Source organism: Aythya fuligula, chromosome 3 (genome assembly GCF_009819795.1).
Source record: "Aythya fuligula isolate bAytFul2 chromosome 3, bAytFul2.pri, whole genome shotgun sequence".
Classification (NCBI taxonomy): domain Eukaryota; kingdom Metazoa; phylum Chordata; class Aves; order Anseriformes; family Anatidae; genus Aythya; species Aythya fuligula.
In genome coordinates, this window is record NC_045561.1 from 53,181,601 (window position 1) to 53,208,341 (window position 26,741).

General features: G+C 37.8%; 1 protein-coding gene across 3 annotated transcripts in view; it reads right to left on the minus strand.

Annotated features, from left to right (window-relative positions):
• IPCEF1 (interaction protein for cytohesin exchange factors 1) overlaps nt 1–26,741 on the minus strand; it is a 40,989-nt gene that overhangs the window by 6,968 nt on the left and 7,280 nt on the right. For 2 of the 3 annotated variants that reach the window (XM_032183880.1, XM_032183878.1), the window contains exons 3-8: nt 24,119–24,192; nt 21,540–21,611; nt 18,204–18,265; nt 14,919–15,007; nt 9,472–9,826; nt 262–452 (exon numbers count right to left, since the gene is read on the minus strand). In XM_032183880.1, coding sequence (XP_032039771.1) covers nt 262–452; nt 9,472–9,826; nt 14,919–15,007; nt 18,204–18,265; nt 21,540–21,611; nt 24,119–24,192 — 843 coding nt within the window. The remainder of the gene's footprint in view (nt 1–261; nt 453–9,471; nt 9,827–14,918; nt 15,008–18,203; nt 18,266–21,539; nt 21,612–24,118; nt 24,193–26,741) is intronic. The other variant, XM_032183879.1, reaches the window with a different exon arrangement.

Here is a 26,741-nt window from a genome sequence, read left to right on the forward strand (position 1 = left end):
TTTCTTTATTAAATTTTCCAAACGGGCAGGAATTTTTGCAAGAAGGGTCCCTTCTGAACAATTGCCTCTGTTCAAATTTAACAACAAAACACAGATCACTATTCCGAATAAAGTAGAAAACAATTTCAAATACTTAACCAAACTCTCTGGGGCTTTAAATAAACATGTAATTAGAATTTGGCTGATGTCTAGGCTTGCTTTTTTTTCAGCCAAACTCTTTCTTTCTCTCAGGCTTTTCCTTGGCTCACTCTGTGACCTCACCTTTAATGTGCTGTTCAGCATTCGAATTTTGTGGAGTTTCTCATTAATGGAAGGGTTTTTGCTGCGTTTGATAAATGACTTCCTAAGCTCCTTCTTGGTTGACAGCCGACGATCACCAATGGGAGACAAGCTTGCTTGTTCTAATGACTTGTAAAGTCGCTCCATCTCATCATCATCACATTTTTCCTGATCTGCAAAGCAAAGAATAAAGTATGTATGAGAATATGAATATGGCAGCAGATAGCAGAAACATTGCATTCATCTGTCAGACTCTTAGCCAAGTCAAAAAGTAATGGTATTAGAGTCAAAACCAAGGGTAATTTTTAGAGTAATTAGGCATATGAGAATGATGTACTACCAAATTCAGACGTTTTTAAGAATCAGGTTATGATCCAAGCAGATATGAGCATATGTTTCCACTGATCGAGTGCTGGTTTAATGATCTAAATATATCACAGACTTTGAACAACTGTCAGTAACGTTACGTTAGAATAGCATCTACGCTTATTCACTTTTCCCTTACAAGCTGCACATGATTAATTACATTTCTACATGGTATTTCACAGGTCAGATTCTATTTGGTGTACCAACTTATTGTCAGGCATCGATAATTATTGAAAATACAAGGAAAAAACTTTGAGAAAGGAAATGAAACACAGAGATATGTCAGAAGCCAAAAGAGAAGGTCCCTAGAAAACAGATTAAAGCAGAAACCCTTGGGGTACCTGATAACTAAGTCTTGAGTTTCACAGACTGCAACACAGAATTTGCATGTGATGCCATGCAGAAAAGCTTTGATTATCCCACTTAATAGCTCTGATGGGGCCTAAGCTACAGCACCATCTTCTGTGACAGAGAAGATATGACAGAAAAAGTTAGCAAGCAGCTAAGAATTAAATGGGATAAAATAAGATAAAAATTAAAGCAAATACATTTTTTTTATGAATAAAACAACTTAAAAATGAACAGTCAAGGAATGTAAAATATACCAGACATATGGGGGCAACTGAAGGACAGTTTCAGCAACAGACTGTGCAACTCACTTCTTCCACAGTCCACACTGCAAGCTTTTCTACTTCAATACTTCCTAAATTTGGCGCTTTTGGGATGCCTCAAGAACCACTGGGATAACGTTCATGTTTATTTTACTGGAGATAGCAGTGGCAGTTCTTCTCAAATGCAGTCCTCCATGTGCTGTTTGAACTTGCAGTACATTTTTTCTTTTAACTGAATGTTAAACATTGACTTTTCTAAATCATCCCCAGTCGGCAAACAAAAGGAAGGAGTCCTCTTGCTCTCTTACGGTACAGCAAAAAGAATCCTCCAGCATGTCAGCACACTTAGGAAGGAGTCTGCTCCTTATCTTTTCCATGTTTTAAAAAGTACAGCATCCTCCTACATCCCCCTTCTTTCTAAATATTTAGGTTACAAGAAAGGCTTATGATATGCTACAAATATTTGCCTTCACTCTGTTGCTGGCCTTTTTTTCTCTACTTTTTGATTATAAAAAAGCTGCTGTAACTTGACAAGGACTAAATATAGCTTCCTTCATTGGTACAGTGCAGGGGGAGGAAAGGAGAGCTGTTGTATATTTAACAAGCTGTGGGAAATAGAAAAAAAAATGCAAGAGTAAGACATAATACACGGCAGTAGTATTTCCTGAAAACTGTCAGCTCATGCCATGAGGCTTGTAATTATAACTAGCTTCCTGCCTACTTACTTGGGATGAAGCATCTGTTTGTTTCATTAGCCATCTCCTTCACAAGACTGGCTCAGCTGTGCTGAAGACCTCACCCTCCAGGACTGTACACAGTAATACTTCCAGAGATAAATTAACCTCTTTCAGGTAACCAAGAAAGAACATACCAAAAGAAAATGACGTACTGACCCTGTCCATCAACTTCAAAAAAAAAATAACAAACAAGCCCAGGGGAATGTGAAGTCCCTGTTCCAGATATTTTTTGCACCTAACTCATGGTGCTACATCTAAAATGGTTAAAAAGCATCAAGCCTGAGAAAACACCACTCTGAACACATTTCTTCCATGCTGAGTACTCCAATATCTTCTGTGTATTTGTGGGTAAAGGTAAGGAGGACAGAAATACTCAGCACAGAAAAAGAAGCAGGATCTGGGGTCAGAAGAGCCCAGCAAAATGCTTCCTGGCCATGCACGTGATCAACACTGTGCACTCTGCTCCTTTATCCTTTCAAGGTTGCATCTTCAAACTCCTCTCCTATTTCTTATTCTTCCAACACTCCCATCCCCAGAAGGATTGATCAGGGCCAGCTAATTTCAGAGGGAAAAGAAAGCATGGGATTCTACAGATATGGAGCAGATGAAGGAAGAAGCTAAATGGGAAAGGAAACAGTTGGGAAAAAGGAAAAATAAAAAAGGGTAAATCTACAAGGTTGTGTGGAGCTAGCTGTACAGCACTCTGGTCTCTACCTTTGTTTACACTGATGAGCAACAACCTTCTCCCACAACAGGTAAAAAAAAATAAAATAACTAAACAGTACTTTAATATTGTGCTTTTGTACTGAAGCAGGTACTGTTGCTATTGACAGAGAGTAGGTCTGCCAATAAATTGAAGCTAGACCATCTGGACTTTTAACTCCACTATCCCTAGTGTCCCTGAGCCAGCTTCAGAAAGCAAAGCCCATCATCTTCCACTGGCTTGGAACTGTCAGTGAACCTACTAGATTCACGCTATAAATGTGAAAGGGGGAGAGGTAATGGAGAAAGGGAAGAGGCGTTATGTCTAGCAATCAATTAACAAGCCCAATAATATGATCAGTGATTAAAAAAAAATAATTAAAAAAAAAAAAAAGTCATATTTCTCCTCACTCACACAATGGTGTATTACAGTATTTTACAAGCCTCTTTATGCCAGGAAAGTCACTGAAGCCATACCCACAGTTTGCTTGCTTGTTTTCTTCACCAGATGTCTGAAAGAAAATTAAGGTTGGATGACAGAGTTAAAGCAAAGTGGCTCAAGGTTTAAGCATAGACTGGATATTTTCTCCAAATTTAAACATTTGTAGCACATTTGCCCACAAAATTGTGCTCTTTATTTCTCTCTGTACCTGCAGACAGAGCACTGACCTGCACATGAGCAAGTCTCTAATGCAAGCACAGGCATCCACCAGCTCTGTATTTCCAGGCTTCAGTGACTTGGCTCCCCTTATGAAGCCTGGCCTGTCTAAACCATGCTACTGAATTGTTACAAAATATTTGCTTTGCATCACAAAGTAAAAATTCGTGCAAAATGCATATAGCGATCAAGCTCAGGCCTTGGTATAAAAACCAAACAGATCGTCTGTGTCAGCCTTGCAAAAAGAGCCACCCCTTCTCTGAGTTTTGCTAAGCTCAGAATGTTTATAATGATGTATATATTCTGCTATCAAATAAACAACTACATAAAATGGAAAGGTCGGGCCCAACTAGTACAGCTCTGAAGTGAGCCTTTTCAGCCAGATTGATACAGGTTACTTCAGGCACATTCACAATCACTTCAAATTATTGCAAATTATCTCTTCCACCTGTACACTTCAAGCTGAACACTTTCTGTTTCAGGCATTCAAGTCAGGAATTTTACTATGCCCTACTACAACTCTTTTTTATCTCATCCTATTTTGAAGATAAAATACATTCATTTTTCTCTCAGGGCTACTGAAAGATCAAGGGTAAAGAGCAAACAGCAGCAGTGGAAGGTTATTACATGTTGTGTGCATTTATGAGTGTGCATATACACACTGGAACACGTGCATCACCATACATTGTACATTTTTCCCATCCCTTGGCAACATTAACCATAAGTGATTCCATTGGGTGATTCCACTGGAAAGATCAGTGAAATACTTATGTCAGTTTCCTAGCACTTCTGGACATATCATGTAGTACTGTATAGCTCTCTTAACTTTGTCAGACTCCACAGCAGGGAAAGTGGAAAGAAACCAGTGCTGACCCAAGAAAAGGGAAGCCCTGCTCTTCGATATTTTAACGCTGCAAAGAACAAGACTGTCTATGTTCAGGTGATGAAAATAAAGTAATACTTCAGGCTGACCCAAATTTCTTACCAGCTGTTTCAAGAAAAGTAAAACACAGCTTGGTGGCTCGATGCCACCTATCTGGAATTTCCCTCTACCTAACAGGAGATATCACAGACAAGAGCAAGCTGCCAGAGGCTCAGCACACCACTTCTGTACCTCCACAGCTTTCAGCTTCCACCTTCATGTCAGCCAACTTACCACAGGTGGGAGACATTACAGTACCAAGACTCCCCACCTTGCAGCAGCAACACGGGAGCCTGCTTGAAAACTCTCAACTGTGAGGCTCTTTAAGCTCACAAAAGTGAAATTATCCAGAACTTTTCAAGAAGCAGCTGTGAAAAATCAAGCTGATTGCTTCTCAGTGGTAAAAAAAAATAGAAATTGGCAGTTTTGCAGAAAAAGCATTTTGCATTGAAATCCACCTCCAGCAGAACATATCTTACCAACTCTAAACCAAAACCAAGAAATTTAAGTATTCTTCCATTCTCTAACTGGATCTGATAACTCTTCAGCTGTGTATTAATCCTCAGGAAAAAAAAATATATATATAATGTGCTTCTTCCTCCTGTCTTTGCTACACTTACAAGCTTAGTGTGGCTGTGCTAATACCCCTATTTCTGATTCTGCCAAACCTTTTGATGTCAATGGGGCAGCATATAGACCCACGCTGGGGAGAGGAGAGGAAAACATAATAACCCTCTTTTGCCCTTACCTACCCCCGCTCACATTCTCTACCCATTTTCCATAGTCGTAGTGGACTTTCTAATGTGAATATGATGACACCTCAGGGAAATCACATTTCCCACTGAACTACACAGAACAGGAAATATTGAATTAGGAGGGCAAACTCCTCACTGGTAAATGCAGAACTACAAAACTAAGAAGTAAGATAGAGTGGCAGAAAATTATGAGAAAATTACATTACCACCAACAGTCAGAGACTCTTGACTACATAGCATAGTGAATTCAGCAGTGAAGGATGTCATTTTTAACAAGCTGTGACTAAACCTGTAATAACACAAATAAATATGTCTTGTTCTAAGTTCATAGAATGTTAACACCATAATTTTCACTGTGATTCCTAACATATTTTTTTTTTTATCAGAAGCAAAATAATCATTCAAATACAGTTATTCTTCGACACAATAATGCTCTCTATAAGCATGTTTCTTAGCTAGCCTCAGCCACAATCCATTTTCTGTAACTTTTGCAGAAGGAGCAGAGGGACTAGAGCACACTAGAGGATCTGTTTTGGCTATTACTGGCACAGGCAGACTCAAGAGAGGAAGAGGATGTCAATTCACAAAAAAGAAGGAATTGACTACATACATCTCTTATTTAACCAACTTCTTCCCACAAAACCAACCCAGATAAAATTCAAATTGTGTGTGAAAAGATTTCCAGGTTTCCCAAAATATCAGCACATTCCAGCTCTTCTACTAGCTACTATAAGCTAAAGTAAAATAAATAAACCAGAAGTGGTACTGTAAAAATATCTTGCCAAGATGCATTAACTTCATGTGGCCATGATCATAAAGCACTCAGGAACCGCAAGGAAGAAGGATGTTATTGCCACAGTAGAAGGTCCCCACATAAATACAAACACACATTCCTGTTCACTTACAGTAACCTCTCCATGTCTACTGTTTCCTTTTGTTAATGTTGTTTTTGATGATGGTAATGGTGGGCCATAGTCAGATACCTTCTGTTCCAGCGGTTGCCAGAAGAAAAACAAAGGATGGAGTTTGGATACAGAATGTGTCTAGTCATCCTAGACAGGACACGGCCAGCTTCTGGACACCAAGCACGTAGTCACATACTTGTTTGTATTCCTGTTTCTTGTTTAGCTATCAGCTCCTTTATGTCAGCATTGATTCCTTTTATCATTGTACATGTAAAAGGCTGTTAATGCTGAAGTATTAAATATTCCCACTAAGTAAATTTCAATATAATGCTGATTTCCCTTCAAAAGAGAAAAATGTTAAATTCTCATTTTCTGTATCTTTGTGCTACCCTCTGGTACATAACCTCTTCCTAAGAGCTGAGCATTAAGATTGTTCATAGTGTTAGAGTTGCTGAAAAGGTCATTAAAATATCATTTGGTGCATCTTGCACAAGACACCTAAAGTTGCTTAGCGTTTTTCTTTAAATAATATTCATTAACAAAATAATCTATGATCCTTTGGCTGCATCTATTGTTTTTCTTACAGAGATTAACCCATTTATCCTCTTTGAAAAACTTCTCTTTCACTGTTTATTTCATCTCTAAAATTTCTTTACTCTTCTGTTTACATAATAAGCTCTTCCAACAAAGCCACAGCTACTCTTTCTTCCTTCTAGGCAACAACTTTTCTCACATTGGCTTCCATTTCTGACTTTTGCCAACATAAATGCTCCTCAGTTCTTGAAAAACTTTCCCCTCAGTTCTCAGCTTCTATCAGCTACAGCCATGAGTTCCTCTTGGGGTTTTGCTAAGCAGAACACAGATGCAAAGCAGACTGTCTGACAGGTGATTTTCTATCCTCATAAAGAAAAGGAGAGCATGTACACATGTGAAGGCTCTGTGGGGATAGCATTCAAAGACTACGGGGCTGTTCTGGTAATAGTAGGGCTGGCTTTATGTGCATGGGACACGTGCTTTCAGATTACATGCCACTGCAAGGCGGAGCCAGCACCTTCTGGATGCAGTTCCATTACTCTGGAACACAAAGAGCTGCCAGGCAAGCACTGTTCAGAAGCAATGCAAAGCAAATAAGATGCATTGCACTAGCAAATCATTGAGGTATACCTTTTTGTTTCACATCAGATAACAATGGTGTTCTTAAAAATGTATTGCAAATTATGAAGTTTTGCAGATAGTTTTCATCCCACAATTAGTAATTACATCAGGGTATTTGTGTACATCCTTATCAACTAGCTGGAGATGGAAATTCTTGGGGGATAAGACACAGAACCAGAACTGGATCCTTTTTGATAATTTCCATTTGGAACTGATGTTACTCTAATCTTTTTGCTTTTATTTTTCACCTCATTCACAAACTGAAATAGCTTCATTAATTTCTTTGCAAATTATTTCATGTATTTTTCTAGTGTAAATTGAAAAACAAAACAAAAACAAACAAACAAACAGAAAAACAAACACTGTCCATCCCCTCCTCATATCTTGCAGAGCAATAAAGAAAAGAAAAATTAATGTATAGTATATATTTTATTCACTCAACAGTGGTTATGATGCAGATAGTAACTAGTGAAGCTAAACAGTTTCTATAGTGACTGTCTTGTTAAAATGATCTATTTCTGGAATTCCATCACAGATCAGCAGAGTGGTTACCACGGATGTGTTCTGTGATTAGGGTCACCCAATAGGTAAGCAGTGAGCAGTGAATGAATTAATTTCACCAGGAACATTTTGGGGACAATTAAACCACCCTGCAAATGGCAGGAATATACAAAAATGAGGATTAAAATGTAAATCAAGGCAGCTTTGTTCGTAAGTATTACTATATCATTGTATGAGCCTATAAAACTCTGCTTTAAATGATTATGAAGTCATGCTAGATCTGTCAACATCCATAAAAGTACTTGTCATCCTTACAGTTATGTTGGAAAGTGTTAGCCTGAGCATTATTGCAGAATGTGGTTGCAGAAAGCAACCACTGAATCTTTCTCAATGGGATCTATAAGCTACTGTGCCCTATATGGCATACAGTCCAACAATCCACCTGAATATAAATATATTAGGCTAATTAGGCTAATATAGGCTCAAATGTAACCTGAGTATCCCTCAGTCTATAGAAAGAATATTTCCCAAAGGAATCACTTGGTCAAATTTAACCCTAAAGGTAAAATTACAGAATATTGTAAAATATATGTGACAATTTCATTAGGGACTCCATTTCTGCCATGCCCAGCTATTTAACTACTTGCAATGCCAAAACCTGTGGGAATCAAAACCCTGACTTTTAAAACATATGCTCACTCTCAGTTTTAATTCTTACTGATCTTCATTGCCACAGAACTCTCTAGCAGGGCACCTTCGATTTCTAGCGATAATGAAGTTGAGTGCAAAATGACCTGAAATTGTCACAGTGACAACATGTGACGATGAAACTAATGTGCCTTACACTTACACTTCCTTGATTCAGCTCTCAGCTCTATTCACCCACAGAGAAAAAAAAAAATCCCTATGAGTCCAATGAACTTTGTTTCCATCTTTGCATTTCCTTCAGCTTAAGCTTTTGGATGCATCTTTGTTTTGCACTCGACTGAGACAACACTGCTCTCTCTCTAATACAGTACTTTCTTCAATTGTTTTCAAGGATATTGAATCATGAGCAAAGCTATTGAACAAGAACATCATTCTTTCCTTATGTATTACCTTTCTAGGTAGTGGACTGAACATCTTCTTTTAATGCCTCTTATGCTTCAACTGCTCTTAATGCAAGGAAGAGAAGCTTTGCTCAAAAGGCAAGATACATTGCCTGCTATGGCTGTATTAACTGTAAAAACAACCAAATTCTGGGACTACACCATCTTTATAAATTTAGCAGTATATTTCTATAGCAGAATGACTATACAGATACCTATGTGATTAAATAAAATACAGTCCTTAATGACTTCTGATTCAGGATCACATTTATTTTCCCTTGTTTACAACGAAGTTCAATTAAATGAATAGGGAATACATAGTGAAAGTAAACACTACAATTTACATTTTTAGAGGTGGATTGACCTAATTCCACATTCATTACATCTTGCATACAGCATTTTGCTTAGGGTGTCAATTCTGTTACAGTAGATATACTACCATGAAACTCCATGAAACTCCACCCTCATGTCATGAAACTTTCCTAAAATCTGAATTCAACCCTAACTAGTAAATGACAGCTGCATTATAAATAAAATAAATAAAGCTAATAAAAATATGTCTATGTTATGATTTTATACAGAGTCTATGATCTTAACATATGAGAAAAATTCTAAATGTACTTACCAATTTGATTCTAGGATGTATATTTAAGGCACAATAAACCACGTTTGTTATAACTGAAAATTCTTCAATAAAAAATATAAAGGAAGGAACAGAAAAGGAAGCTAAGGAACACCCCAGACTCTCATTTTATGGTTCTGCAAACAAAATCTCCTTTCTCAATAGCTCACCTTTGGCTGGTGATTTCTGTCCTGTTGCATCTGGCACAGTTAGGCAATGTGTATCCAGACCTAAAGAAGTGTTTTGGGATCCACCACTGGGCAAGATCTGGCTTTCTTCTGCTTCTCCACAGTCTACTTCTGGTTGCTCATCAGAGTGAATCTGTACACAGAAAGTTAAAGGCTGATCACTCTCTTCCACAGCTGAGCTGTTAACAAGGTCAAGCCAGGACTGCCTCTCAGAATAAACCACTTTGGACGTCAAGGAAGATGATGACTCTTGGGAGTTCAAAGTGCTTTCAGGAGATGAGAGAGAGCAAGATGCTTCACTTGACAGAGTTGAGGTCAAAGAAGACTTCTGTTGATCCTGCTTTCCAGAAACAAATGGGAGAATAAAAAAAAAAAAAAAAAAAGTTATTCCAAGTTATTCTTGTTCCTAGGCCCTACACCCAATAGACATGCAGCTGAAATGCAAAGTAATTAATAATTGATGTAATGTGATTGATTATCCATCCAAGCAAGCCTGAAGGTAACCAATAAGGTAACCAATCTCTCACAGAGCAGTAACTTCAGAAACTACGTCACAAGGAAGCTAGAGGTAAAACAAGTTGAAAGCTTAGAAGGCTTAGAAACAACAGAATAATGAAAAATACCATGTTGAATGCAGCCTTCCATGCTAGATCTCACAGTCATTTTCACTCTTTTCTTTCTACTCACTTTATTGTTTTAATCAAGAGTGAAGAAGCAAAACCCTGACTTAGCCATTGAACACGAAGCTGTCCTGAAGCATTGAATAAATCTATCAATGACATAGCCACAGATAGACAGCCCAAACAGCTTTGAAGCAGCATTGAAGTGACCTTCTCAGCAGCCAAAGGAATTTTGCCCAGTCCATTCTGGGGACTAATCATTCACCGTGCCAAGAAGGCCAACAGGTAATATGTTGGCAAGTTAGTGATAAAAAGAAAACACAGGCAGCTATTGGGCACAGGGCATGAAAAAGTTGATGGTGCAAGAGGTGCTGCTCATTCACCTGCCAAGATTCATACTTGAGCACATGAGTCTGAAAAAGGACCCAAACTTCACTAAAGACGCATCAGAAATCACCATATCTTAGGGCTCTCCATGCTGTACTTGTCACCCTGCCTCAACATGAGTTCATGCAACTAGAGCAGACTCAGAGACAACTAACAGTCATCCTCAGGAACCAGAAGGTGAGCAAGAGAGGGTGCAATAGATGCACAATTACATATAAAGAAAGATTGAGAGGAAAAACAAAGTCTTGAGAAGTACGTAGTTTCCCAGATGAGCAAATACATGCTTACATCTGTCTACAGTAGGCATTTGCATTGGCTGAGCTGTACTATTGTCTGGTCACCAAAATCAGCTCAAACAAGAACTAATACTACTCTGCTTCTTAACCACCAAACTCCACTGAAAAGATGAACCGAGAAAGAGAGTCAAATGCACAAGTAATACACACACAAACACACAAATATACACACAAATACCCAGAAGATTAATTAACAATAATAAATAAAGCAACTGAAGGCTTGGGGAGAAAAAACTTCAGATTGCAGCCCCTAGCAGAAACCACAATGAGACATAATATAACAGCCAGATTTCTTGCATTTCTGTTACTGCAGAAATGTATTCATTCTGCAAATCATCTGTTACTGGACAGAGTCAGCATCAGAATACCAGACTTGATGGACCACAATTCTAGCAAGTTTATATTCTCAATACATATGCAGAATAGATCTCTGTAAGGACTAAAATAGATGATAACTAAACTGGAAGCACTGAAAAATACAGAAATGGTGTTGCTAGGGAAACCCAGAGGAGCTCAAACACAAAAGAGAGACTAGCCTGGAATACCTATTAATAATCCACTGGTAAACTAGAATGAAGATGTATTCATATAAACTAAAACAAGAGTGATGATTTTTTGGATTATGCAAACTTCTGCAATTCAGTGTTACTGTAATACTACTTCCCTTTTACATTAAGAAATGTAAGATTGCCTTCCTGTGTTTCTAATCCAGTTGTCTCATGAAGCTACTAATTAGTTCATAAGATGAGGAGACTGTAGGTCACCATTTGTTTGCAGCACTTTCTTCATTTTTGTAAATTATCAAAGTCCATCCTCCAAGACTGTTACAAACACTGGAGGACCGGACCTTATTTATATCTCCATTACAAGTAAAACATTGTGTTCTAAGTGCATATTTGTTTTTTAAAATGAAACCTTTACAAATACACCCTAAAGCAAAGGACAAGGTGATGCTGCCATAAACTATACGTGTGAATAACAAAAAAGCCCTTGGGAATACAGGTGACCTGAAGCATTTTATCTGTCTAAGATATATTGCAAAGACAAATTGTTGAAGTGTTTGTACAGACAAGCAGAAAAACAAAGAAAAAAATAAATGAAAGCTGTTGCTCATGTTGATGGTCTAATTTCAATTATTTAGAGACTTGAGAGGAGGATGTTACATCTCACCTCTATTTTTCTGGCATTTGTCCATACAAAAGAAAGTGCTGTTGACATGAAAATTGTATCTCACTGAGTGGAATAAATATTTGTTTTCATTTCCATTTTGCAATGAATAAAAAATTAGGATGAGAATGAAGCAGAATGCCAGAATGTATTTCTCTTTCTCTACATATGAATATATATTTTTTATTGGCATGAAAAATGTTTACCTAAAGTACTAGAGTGGTTCCTTTGGAAGTTTTGCATTAATGTACATAACAATAAATCTCTATTTGGGGACATTTTAAAAAGTAGATGCTTGGGCTAGGAGATCATAAGGATTCCATTGGAGATCAATGAGTCTCTAGGCATTTTTTAGAGAAAAAAATATCACCACAAAACACCTCTACTGCTCTTTTGGGATTGCTGCAATCTATTAACTCAATATAGCTGTTGATTTTTCAGTAATAAATCTATTCACATGTGGAGAAATGAATGCAGACGGTCAGTTAAGCTTTTGTCCTACAGATGTCAAAATATATTTGTTCTTCACTTGCTTTTTTCTTCAACAATACCCACAAGCACTCATAAACATAGAAATCTCATGATCACTACTCTTGCTTTTCAAGTTCCAAAACAATCTGGGTCAGCAGAGCAATTGAAATTTTGTGCAAGAATTACAGTGAAATGTTTGCTACTCTAACATGTAACAGGGCCTGCACCTGAGTGGCTATTAGTTTCCAGATTAATATTTTCCAATCTGGTGTTGATTTCAAGTGTGGAGGCCTTCCCGGAAACAAACAAGAGCTCCACTCCTAGAATTCACTTCCCAGTAAACGCAGTGCTTCCATAGTATTTCCAGAGGTTTTCTTTCTCCAGTAATTATCTGAAAGGAATGGGGGAGTATATCAGGTAGTTAAAAGAAGACTCTGATTTGTAGTTAAATGCAGCTCTGGCAGTGCCTAACAGCTCCCCACCCACCACATGAGCAATCTGAGCACAGGGCAGAGCAGTGGCAGCTAGAGCTTTTTCCAGTGGCAGCTCTTAAGGTCAAAAGTTGATTAATTTGCTGAGGAGACACTAACCTTTGTCCATGTGGAAGAGATTTTTAGATGGGGGTGGGGAGAAGGGAAATCTGCAGATAGAGGTAGTGGCTGGAGGGAAGACAACCTTCAAGAGGAAAGGCTGAGGAAACAAGACCTCAGCACCTGCACTTTTGCCTGTATCCCACGTGTCCCCTGCTAAAACATCGAGGCCAGCACTCAAGAAGAGCATATGGGAGGAAGACAACTGGAGATGGCCTCTGCAGCAACAGGCTGACAAGCAGCAGGAAGCCAGAAAAACAGAAAACAAAAAAAATAAAATAACACCTGTTTAAAACTCATCATCTGGAATAATGCCGGCATTTGCTCAGAGGTGAGCAGACGGGAAAGACATCTACCGCCTCTTAAAGGCAAGCCACTGAGGCATAAAATTCAAGACGCTTCATTATCGGCCTTCAGCCCAGAATAACTCCTGGAGATGTATTGTCAAGGTTTCTATTTTCTCCAATATTTATAGCTACTTGGCCACATTTAACTTTCAGTTAATACAAGCAATAAAGAATCCCATTTTATACAGCAATGAACGCCACGCATCCCCTGAGTGCCAGGTGGGTTGTTTCACGGTGATTAATGCTGCACAACTGTTTTAGGAGAGGAAGTGAAGGCTGACTTATCTGACTGAAACAGACAGAGGCAAATAGGTGACAGCGTGACATACATTCCCAGCTTTACATGAGCTAATTAAAGATTGCTGGACAGGCAGCTCTGTGCATGACATCTCCTTTTATTATTGACTGTGGCCACGCAAGCTGCTCCAACTCATCTATATTTTTAAAATTTGTTCCTGCTTCACTGCCTATCTGACCACTGCAGTTATTAGATGTAGTTTCGAAGCATCAGTACAGGAGCCTGGGTCACAGCAACAAAGTTGTTGTTGCATTTTTTATTCAACCATGAGATGTAATAAGATAATTTGGCAACAAGCATATTACTGCATACCACTAGATATTAACTCTCAGCTAGGGAAGAGAAAGGCTTGAACTCAGGATTTCATATTTCAGCTGTATTACCATCCCCAACTGGATTACTCATTTCCAAACACAGAATTAGGTAAACCTCGTACCTTGAAGTGCATATAAGTGGAGATGAGATCACCGTAAAGAACATCAATAGTAAAACAGGATTAATAGGGCAATAAGTGGCTATTAAATAGGAGAGGCAGTATGATTAGACACATGAAGGTGCATACAACTTATTCTAATTCATGCAAAGAAGCTAGGCAGGAGGGAATATTCTGGACAAATGTTTCACAGCAAGGGAGAACGAGTACATTTAGGAAGGATGGCTGCTTTCTTTTTTTAATCTCTTTTTCAGAGGTACAGGAGAAGAACTGATTTTATTACTGTTAGAAGATGCCTCTTTCTCTTCACTTCTCATTGGCACAAAAGCAGCTTTAAATTCAGCAGATTTAAGAACAGCTCACTTGAGTAAATAAATGCAAATCTGTCGGATGATGTTACCAGGGTCACAAAAAGAAAGAAGATTTTGGATTGGATTCAAAAAAAAAAAAATATATATATATATATATATATATATATATATAGTGAAAAACTAGGTTACAGTAGTGTGTTAAAAATCTCATAATGAGAAGACTCATCACGTGTATGAGGTAAAGTGACACCTTTCTTTCTCAAACAAAGTAAATATGCCTCCTTCAGAAGGAGACATTATTGTTAGTGCACAGCTCTTAACAGCACAGGCAACAATAACTGCAGGGAACATCACAGGGCAGTGACCATCACGGCTGGTGCATCCACATCTCAGACACAGAGAGTGGATGTCTCCAGACTCTGGTTTAGGTTATTAGGCAATATCCCACCATGTGGAGAAAGACTTATTCCAACCAGGTACCAAATAAAGCTAATTAGAACAACACTTACCAACTGAGGAGGTTGTGACTGGGCCATGTAGGGGGGAGGTGGCGTGTCTGTTATTTCTGGATCATCGTGTTCACTTTCACTATAGCATTCTGAGGCAGACATGGAAAATGAGCAAAAACAAGGTGTTAAAACAACATTCATTTATTCCTCGGGGTACTGTGGTCATCGAAGGTCACCAAGAGGTCTGAGGACCATATTGTAACATGCCAGTGTCTATGACACTGAAAATTAACCCACTTATGGTAATGTTCCATTGCTTGATAGCAGCCTTCTCTTATCATTTTAATTATTCATTTAAGTAAAAACAAAACAAACAAAATACACTAGGTGGCAGTGCAGTAGATAGTCTCACAAATAAATTTGGGTTCTTTCCTCCCTTAAAAACCTTTAAAAGAAAGGCTACATCACCTGTGCATATTTAGGGAGACGTTGCAAGTAGCTGATGCTGTCCATAGTCTCTGTAACCAGCAAGTTGTCCTGGAGCTGGCAACAGGCTTTGGCTACGATTTTGGAAAAAACAGATTGCTCGTATGGTGCTTTGAAAACCATAAAGCACCCTCAGGGGACTTCTGCCACCACACAATAGCTCACACCCGCATGCCACATGGCACAGAGGTACACTTGCTGAGCTAGCAATAAATATAGACACAGGACTCTACAACTATACACCCCACTCATTTTTTTATTTTCAAGTAAAAAGCAAGCTGATGGAGCCCCAGTAACTCTTGGGAGGTAGAGAGGCAGGCACATTATTTAACTACATGTGTAGCAGGTGGAGGTATTTTCCAACACTTCTCAGATGCTTTTTAACAATGGATTACAATGGATTACATGCTAATCATTGATAAAATGACACAAGAGGGGAGGCAGCAAGTTGCTGGATCATATTCTTGGGGCCCGGTTATAAAAACTGGACCAGATCACTTCACTCTACTAAATATCCCTGCATGTACCAGCTTTCCAGACCCACATTATTATCCAATTAGCTGTGATTACCACATCTTTTAACTAAATTAATACCAGCACACTTACTTTTCATGCATGTAATTTTGGGGGGTTAATAACCAAAGTGCAAGAGGAGAAAGGAAAAAAAAAATGTTGTAGGAGAGCAATTTTATACAAGGGAGAGGTTTCTAAGATGTTAAGAAAGTGAAGCTTTCTCCCAGTACTCTTTGCAGGACTATAGGATTTGTAATAGCGTAGCTGCAATTCTGTTTACTGAAAATACTTGCTGGCATATCTTAGCACTGAGGACTGGCTGCAGTACAGCCCATATCAAATTCTAAAGCTCTGTGAATGCATTCTTGAATTACTCTTGGTAAAGAGCTTATTTTTCTATGGCTCCCCTTTCAGGCATGCAGAAGAACTGGGAAAACAAAACTAAACAAACAAAACAAAACAGCTGTTTCTGATACACTAAAGACCCTCCTGAAGAGTTACAATATGTGGAAGAGGGAAAAATCAGGTTGCTGGGAACAGAAGTGACTGTCATTAATGGCAGCATTTTTTGAGATGCAAGATGTAACAGTGCCTCTGCAAGGGCACATCCACACAGAGGTATCAATGGGGCTTTCAACCCCACTCATGACAGATGCTGGAGCACATGTGACAAAACACATGGTAAGATAAACAGGTGTTTGATCACCCAAATCAGAGCCACTTTTCTTTAAGGAGAGATGGCCCACCAGCTTCAAAAAATGAAGAAATCTTGGCTATGTTCATTCCAGGATAATTAGACAACCTGCAGCAAAAGTTTTTGATAAATTATTTTGTAATCTTTCTGCAGTGTTTTGTTTTTATTAATATTAGTCATAATTTTGTGTCAAGTTTTATAACTATCAGCTCAGCCCATGCAACCAATCCACTACAGTTTCTGAGGCTTAAAAAAAAAATGTATTTGTTTTTCTGTATAGTACTTTGATCACTTGCACCATCAAACAAACTCTTACTTTGCATGGACAATGTTTGGATACCTCCTCCCCAAGTGCAATTATCTATGCAGGCCTTGCTGTGCAATATGATATACAGCCCCTTATGCTAATTATCACAGATTGTTTTTTATGCAAAATTAGGTTCAAGGAGGACAAAAACATTTTGGTAGAGTGCTGGGGTATAGAAATTAAAAATGCTCCTGAAATTAAAAAGTCTCCTGACAAGAACAAACTAGGAACCATAAATTGAAAACAAATAAAATTATGAGTTTTGCTGTATTCAAATCAGTGGTATCTGTGTTTATCAGTACAAAGCTACTTCTTTTGGCAGAGTGAAAATAGAGCCAGATGAGGCAAATCAATAATGTCATTACAAGCCTGAAACCTGGACATAAACCACAACCTCATTCTGGGAAATAGTAGAAGGAATGTACAGAAGAGCATTTCAGTGCTTAGACAAAATATGCTGCATCACCTAAGCATGATTCATATTACTCTAAACACCAGTTTCTTCTTCATAATGCCTGTTCCTTCACAACCTGTTCTTAAACAAAACAAAAACAAACAAACAAAAATAAGGAGGGTCAAAAGCCCAGAAGAAGATATATATTCCTTAGGTCAGAGTCCGCCCCTGGTTTGCTAACACAGTACTACCCACAGCACTTCTCATTTTAAATCAGTTCCCAATGCACACATCCTCACAAAGCAGCTTTAACAAGCACTCCAACTCCAAGGGACTTTCTTTGTTCTCTATTTACCTAGATTCATGATTTGACTGCAGATATCCTCCCACCAAAAAGTACTGTTATGTCATTGCACAAATTAAAACAGTAAATAAATTGCTCTGGAACTTTAAAAATTATTCATTCCACAATTAACTTTTGGGCTTGACTGTAAAGAAAATCATAAACTTCAGTACAACCACCATCACCCAATATTACTGCTGTTGAAACCCCCAGAAATGGAGAAGATATGAGGGACAGGTTTGCACAAGATGTGGCCAAGCTAGAAATATTGCACAATTGCTCTCATATACCTTACCAGCTCTAAACCCGGAGTAGCACAGATGTTTCTCTATGTTCTTTGTAGGCTTAGCAAGCCAGCAAACTGCCAGTTGGTAGTTACACATCACTCGCAAGAACAGCAAGCATCTTTCAGTGACACTACATCTCACCAGCGTATCTTTCACTATGGCTACATTGCGTTGTGCTGGTGTGGTGTTGCTGAGCTCAATAGGCAGACAGACCCAAGGTGACAATTTGAAAGAAAGGAAAGATCTGACAAAAATTTGGCCTTTCAGAAACTGTGAAGGACATTCTGTAGTTACACACTAAAACCAAGATTAGAAACATACCTTCTTCATTCTTCCCATTGGGTGCCTGAGGGTCTACAGCCATCCCCAGCTTGCTTAGCCACCTATGTTCAGAACAGAGAGAATACATTGTTAATGATACTTGCATGCTGTTTTGACGGTTTCTCACTTTTCAGATGTGTTCCACATTACCACGACTATTTTCTTTAACCCCAAGTCTGAACGTCAGAGTTTCTATATCTCAGAGAATTTTCCAGAAATGCACCAGTTACCTGGATGCTAACATTCCCATTCCTTGTAACAACTGTGGAGGACTCAGTTGCCAATAGGAGAAATGCACTGAACAGCTCACAAGCCCACTTTGTAATATGTAATAGACTACCTAGAACTTTATTTTTCTGTGCACGGATTTCTGAACCACTGTCCATCAGGTACAACAGCAAGGTGTTCATAGTCCCAGTTTTACAGCCCTTATGCTCTTCTCAGACTGTATATGGTGAGAAGCACTAGTTGCCTGGGACAATTTCTCTTCCTGATCTTGAAAAAAAACACTACTGATGAAGAAAGAGTTGCATTACTGGAAGTCAAAGTATTACTGCTATAACACAATATCAGTGGCTTAGTCCCACTGTTGAGTTGTTATGTTTCACCCACAGTAAAGCAAAAAGCATAGGAGCCATAGGAGATGATGTCAGCTGCCCTGGCCAAAGCTATCATCGCACAACCTAAGAATCTAAGCCATTTAGAACTAGACTTTCTGACCATCGCATTCTGTTCAACTCCCTATTACTTTTGTTTTTAGTAAGTCTCACTTCCTGTGTTGCTTTAAGCTATTAACTGTGGGTTGTTTTTTTCTGGTTTTGGTTTTTCTTTTTTTTTTTTTCTTTTTTTTTTTTTTTCCTTTAAATTTATTTCTCTTCCTAGGTAGCTGTATTTTTTTCTAGTGCTAGAAACTATCCCTGGGTATACCTTTTGTATGCTATGCTTCCTTATAAGTCATTCAGATCTATCCAGATTTTAAGAAACTAAGAACTAAAAAAGCTCAAGCCCTTCAAATTAAAACTCAAGGCATAAATAAGGAATGTAACAAGGTCATGAATTAAGATTCATAACTCCGATAAAACATCATGTTGGATCTTGATTCTACTCAAGAAATGGGAATTTGTCTGTTAGATCAGAACTGGATTTTTAGACTGTCATATAAATAATAGAGATACATAGCAAAGGGAAAGAAGTACCGTTTCTATAAGAGTGGATTAATGACTTTCTTGTAGCAGCTAATTGTAAGAGAATGATTTTTTTTTTTTCAAAAAAAAATCTAAACAAAAGAAAAAAATGCTAATAAATCCAGGAATTCATTAAATACAAGGTCAGACACCAGTAATTGAGTACATTTTGGCCAGGTAAGTTCATGGAGCTAGCCAGCACAAATCTGCTTTTCATATGTGCACTACTATGGTAAATACATGCTAAATGAATGAAGCAAATGACTATACTAATAAACCCACCATTGACTTAATAGATATATATGCATGAAGAGTTGCAAAAGGTCATGATCTATCAAGCATTTATGCACACAAGTAACTCGACACACACGAATGCCCCAGTGAGTTCAGTGGAACCACTCACACGCATATGTATGTGTGGGACTGGAGCCAAGAGAACAGATGTCTTTTAGTCTGTTTCGACATATGCGTGAGTATGCGTGTACTTTCTGTATTAAATGCATGTATTTTATACTTTGCCAAGCAAAACATCATCAGTTACAACAGCGAGGAATCAGGACTAGTGCAGTACAGTGCAAGCTGCTCTAACACTAGGCTACCTAGCTTTAAGCCAAAATGAAATTTACTCCAGAAGTAGAGTTTGAAGAAAATCATTGTGGGGTATAAGAGCTGGGACACCTGTGTAGATTTCGATCACTCACTCACATGAGACTAAACATTTCCAAAGTGTCATTAAGACACTGAGAATTTCCAGCTGGGGTCCAAACTAGCTGTTAACACTCATATGTCCCCCATTAGCTCTACATTTTCCTTTACCTTCCCCCTACATCCTTTCCTCTTCTCTCTCAGACAGTCACTTTCTCTACAGACGTATTTCTGGCCAGCAGTCCTCCATTCTCAGTCCTCAGCCCACCTGCCTCAAGAACCTGTTACTGTGCTGAGGAGCTCTTGTAGGAAATGTAACCATATAGAAATAGATGGTTATTTCCCCAGCAGCAGCCTCTGGACTTCTCCAAGTTACAAAGGGCAACACATTTTTACATCTATATTTACATGTATATACCTACAGAGTACAGATTTATGAGTAAATAAATGCATGTACACTGCTGTACTACAGTACATTTCTGTCTCTATAGCCATTTCAGAAGGTCTCACACATTTTCTCAGCATCTCTCCTTTCATGTTGTGTTGAATAGTTATGAGGTCTCCTGCTTATAGAGGAGAAAAACAGTCAATGCTCTATGAAGAAACACAAAGGTCACTAGTACAGCCATGACTAAAATCTTAAATTATCTATCAGACAAGCTCCCTTCCCGTTTAAATTTTATTGCTTTTTATCTGAATTTTGGCCTTTTTATGAAATAGCATTGTGAACAGACTGCAATCTGAAGTTATAAAGACAAAGAAAATAAGAGCTATATACAAATAGGTCCAAACTGGACCAATAGCAAGTAATATCTACTTCTGATAGCTTGATGGTTTCTAAAATGGCAGTATTAGTACCCATTTTTATTTCTTTAAAAAAAAAAAAAAAAAAAAAAAAGCATGAATGAATTATTGGTCCTACAGGCATTTGTGGAAAGAAAATTTCTAACCTGGCATAAGAATTGTTTAACTGCAGTATAGTTTGGCAGAGAATTAAATGCTTGCTTAGATTTAAAAAGCAGCTATTTATATCACTCTAACCCTCCTTGATAATTGACATGCTATTCTGAAAGCAAGCAATATTATATTCAAATCCTAGATCATTTCTGGAATGAAGCTATGTAATGCTTTTCCCTCTCTTTCCTTTCCTCCTTCACTTCTCCCATGGTGATGAACTTGCTAGTTCACTTTTGTAATGGAAAGGGATTTATATCTACAAACTTCAGGAAGACTAGTATCAGAATTGCACTAATAATGAGATTCACCAACTTTCATTAGTGAATAAATAAAAGTAGTTTCCTTCTACTTAATGATCAGGAGAAAAAAAAAAAAAAAAAAAAGAGGGAAAAAGAAAAAAGAAAAAAAAAAAAAAAAAGAAAGAAAAAAGCCAGACTTGGTAATACCCAGAATAATTTCATCAACAACTGCTTAACAGCAAGAGAATGAACTTTCAGAGTGTTCTCAGATGTGAGACAGGATGAAACATGGCCAGTCGCTCCCTACTTACGTGTTCATTTCCAGAACATTTTCTGCCGCAAAATAAAATGTCTTGATCTGTGGGTGGCTGATCTTAATAGCACTTTAAGAAAATAAAAATAAGAGAGAGATGAAGAAAACTAGTTTGCATAAGAAAAAATAGATGAATTAATTATTTAAAATATTTATTCACTCCACTATATTAATCCAGATCTGCTTATCCATCCATATAGTTAGTTCCTTAAAACTCAAGATTATTTTTAGCTCTTCTGAGGCTACACAGTATTCAGAGAACATAAAATACAGGAATTAAAAAAGGATGTAAAAAGAAATAACACTAAGTTTTTCATTTTGCAACCCCATAAGTTTGCTGTGTGCCCACATCTTGAATACGGTGTGCAGTTTTATTCTTCTCCCCAGCTCAGAAAAATAAACAAACTTGAAAGAGGTTCAGCGAAAGTGTCAGGGATGACCCAAGGTAAGGGGCAGATTCTGTGGATGATTAATCAGGCTAAGAACCCACAGCATAGAGAACTGATGGTAAAAAGAAGGTATAAAACAATAAAATCACACGTGGCATGCAACAGGTGAATAGGGACTGATTCTTCACCGTTGTTTCCATGACAAGTTTTAGGAGGCACCAAAGAGGCAATAAGGTTTGACACGAAAAAAAATGGAGGTCTTGACATGCCAACAATTATGTTCTGCAACTCCACCTCAGGATGTTAGGGGTATCCTCATGAGTGCTGCTAATTCAGCGCTAATAATTTCAAACTGGTGGAAATCTACCATGAGTTAGTAAATACACTGACATACTTCTAACTCAGGAAGCTTCACCAGTAAATTGTTTGAAGTCTGAAAGAGCATTTTAAGGAAATAGCACTATATGTTTTTCTTCTTTAATCTTTGCTAGGCACCCACTTTGGGCCACTTTAGTAGGCAGGATATAAGGTTAGACTGCTTTGGTCTGACCTAGTGTGCTTGTTCTTAATGCTGCCTTGAGAAGGAAACACCAACTTTGAAAAAACACTTTTACCTAAATACCAACCAACGTGTATTTCTTATGTGTTATTCTAGCAGACTATCTGTGTTTTGAAGCTGTCTTTTCCAATGGAGAAGAGGAATGAAAAAGGGAAATTTACTTATGCTGTTACAATGATATCAACAACTCTGTAGTTCACCAGCTTCTGAACATACTTGGAAGCAGAGGTTGACAGTCATAGCAGAGACATTGCGGGGGTGGGGGTGAACATACAGGTTTGAGTTCCTTTAGGAAACAAGCTTCCCATATCTCAGGAATCTACCCATAGTCCTTTTATCCTTTTGCCACAACACTCAAGCTTCTATTAAAGTGCAAGAGTGACTTTCTTGAGTAAAGGACAACAGGGTCCATAGAGGTAGAAACTGCCATAAATGATTGACAGTTAATAAAACCAATTGATTCTTTATTGCAGTATGTAAAAACATAATATGTAAAAATATGTAAACATCAGTGATTTTTGACTGCCTACTGTGCCTATATTTTAAAATAATAATAATAATCAAAAACAAAGGAAGATGCAAGACACTGGAAACTGAACTAGCTAACTCAAACATTCTAGAAATGCAGAATGAAAGAAAAGTCATCAACTTTTCTTATTTTGACTGGATTTCCCTTGGTACATGGTCTGTTTCGACTACAGTATGTCACCTCACTAAGACAATACTACTTTTGAATTACATGCACCTTTCCTATAGTAAAATATGCTTTATTTATATGAAAAAGCAATTCCAACAGTATCCTCAATGTGTAATGACTATAACCAGAAGAATACCCTTTCCAGTTTGTCACTAGAAATCATGAACTGCAGCAATTAAAAACTTTCTCCTGGTCCTGTGTTTAATGAGTCAACCACCACTCTTCTGAGAAAACAATTTGGAGCTCCCCATATTCAAAATTTCTACCCCCCCTTTCTTTGGAGGATTCAAATGCACAGTTAATCTCAAGAACTCCTAGGGCTAAGAACAGCATGCAAACAGGACAAAGAAGGTTTTCTCTTAAGGGACAAAATAAAAATCATGCTGAGCTTTATAACTTTAAACAGCAGCAACACCCCTCCAAACCCTTGAAGTGTGCTCAGGAGCAGCTGGAAGTCAATGTTGTACATGGAGTTTGGAGATAATATTTTTAGATATGTACTCTGCTAAACAAGGTTTTCACTCCCTGCACAACCAGAGGCTTGTACAGCCCAAAGTTGCACTGCAGCAGTTTAAGGAATAGTCCCAACTGAAAGGGAAGCAGTATTACTTACATCACTGTTGAACTCACCAGACAAGAGAAGGCATCTAAGATAGACTGCCACTTATTCATAAGCAATGAACAATAACAACAGCAAAAAAAAGCATACTGATTTACTTTTTAATTGCAGCTTTCGTAGAGGACATCTGATGGAGAATTTGCAAAAGCATATTTACTGTATGGTTTTCTTTGAGTAACACATTTAAAATCCCATTATTTGTACAACACAGAAGATCTCCCCACAGCTCCATTGTCAGGCAGTACTGAGATCCAATTCTTTGCAACACTGTAAAAAAAAATCATGCAAAACCAGGGCTAAGAGATAAACTTACTGCTTTTTTTTGCATTCTGTTGCTCGGTCCACACTGAAGTCTGGAAGCCTGATAAATCCTTCTGCTTTTTCAGCCTGCAATGAATAAATAAATCAGATCAACCAGTTGTTAAACTACCAGACTCCAATGCTTAATGTTATTTAACATACAAGTGCTTGTTTTTGACAGCTTTTTTATACCGTAAAATGTATTCTCATCACCATGGGGACATATTAACACCCAAAGTTTTGGATGATATTTGGAAACAAGAACTATTCCTACACAAGCTATTATTTGAGCAAGTCCTGGATGCGAGAAAGCTCAAGAGCTTGCACTCCTGTCTGTGTAAGCAAGAGAGTGTGAGCATAGGATTTGTTGTAGACTTCCAAATAGCACAGAACCTGAGGAAGGAAAGATCCTCAGCTCATATAAGAGCGCTGAGATAGATTCACCTGCCTCCTCACCTCAGAGTTGTTTGTTGTTGCTGTTTATTTGTTTTAAAATCAGAATATCTTTTTCTAAGATTCATGATTAAGTCATAAGTCATGTCCAGTCTAAAATTTTTTGTCAAGGGCAAAATTTAGGTTTGGAGGAGGAAAAGTAGCAGGGAGGTAGAGGAACCCAATTCCTCTGCAGCCATCCATGATCACACAACCTGGTTCAATAAAGGGACCAGACAAGCTTTGTGCACATAGCATGGAAAATGAAACTACTGAACCTCAGCTCTAAAAACAGCTTCAAAATCAGAAGTCACACAGAAAACATGGGTGACTAAAGAGAGAACGAATAAGTGTTATATTATCATTTCTGGTGTGGCTGTTAAATGCAAGCTCAAACAAGCAAGCATATGTTCCATTATACAGCATGCGTGTCTGTTACACAGACGCTTAACAGCAACGCATAATAATCTATGCATATTCAAAAACTAAATGTCTATAGTAATAGGAATTCAAACATTACCCAAAATGACCCAAGGAGGATGGAGGAGGGTCTACCCTGGGTAATTGTAATATAGACAATTTTGTTGGGTAACCTGTCTATTCCTGTACATGACCAAGGCAGAGAGAGGCAATAGGGGCTGCTCCCATGCCAGGAAGTGAGAAGGTACCAGTGCTGTTGGATGTTCCCACACAGACAAGCTGCTTTGTCAGGCTGTGAACCAGACTCAGATGACTCTGACCACACAGAAATCACTCCCTCCAAAAATTCTCTACCATAGTTCAGGAGGTAGAAGAAGCCAGGCAGACATTTCAAGTACACTATTTAGACACAGTCGCCCCTTTCTGTAAGAGAGCGCATTTACTGAGCAGTAACATCTCTGTTCCAGGTCAGCTGGACTCTGTACCAGAGTGGCTTCAGTAATACTGAAGTTACCAGTTGGCCCCGAATCCCCATTCTTCCTGCCTGCAGCTGAAACAACTCTTTTACTATATCTATCTACATTTACCTGATCAGATGCAAGAAACTAGGACTGCTCCTAAGAGAAGCAATAAGGTAGGCAAAAGCCTGTAGCATATAACATCAGGAAAAAAAAATACACACAGATATATACATATACATATATACATATGTATATAAATGTACTTTTCAAAATACAGAAAACATTAATTCCGGTATCAACTATTTACAGCTCCTAGGTCTTATCCCTGGCCATATTACAATTCTGAAAATATACACTGAGTTAAAGCAGGTAAAATATACACAATAATTACAAAGACAGAGGATAAATGGAGATAGATGACTGACAGCATCTCAAGCTATATTATGCATGAATATGAAAAGACTATAAAAAGATGTTCATCAAGACAAGTCTTTGAGCTTTAATGCTTGAAAGTATAAATCTCTTAGAACTGAAATATGGATACAGAAAGGATATTTCAGTGGGTGGCTTCCCTGTACCTCTGCATATATGTTCTTTTGTATACGGTAAATCACAATATAACCATCATTCCTCCAGTTTACAAGCATTAAATATTCATATCAGAGGTTTATATTTTACATCTTCACCAGTAAATGGTTTTGCCTGCTTTAAAAAAAAAAAAAAAAAAAAAAAAAAAAGCAGTGGAATGGGTATTTTTATTAATGAATATATTTTTTTCATATTTTATTTTGGTACAGGAGAAACAGTAATGCTCATCAGCATCTGAGCTGAAAAATCTTTCATTTTGCAATGTGGCTTCATTTGTACAGAAAAATCCTTATTTGTTATTATGGGTTTTTAAATTTCTCTTTTTGTATTTCTACCTGTCATATTTGTTCAGAGCCTGTCTGAGGATCTTTTGTTTCCATTCCACAGATTTGAATTTAGTGAGGCTAAAGTCATGGAGACATAATAATAATTGACTAAAAAAAATAATTACAAGATTAAAAATAAAATGTTTGTTTTTAAAATATGTGTGTTTCAAACAATTAGACCTTAAGCTCATATTTCTACCCCAGATCCATAGTACAGCAAATATACAGATGATACAAATGAGGAGTTTTGTTCATGGGCTGCATTGTACTGAAGATACTGAATGTACTGTCCTGCATTCCTGTACCACTAAGAGTGGTCATTTACTAGGCCAAGTGCAGCAGGAACACTGAAATTATAATCTGATCCCCAAGATCAGTCTAGAAACACCAGAGACTGACCTTAAAATAA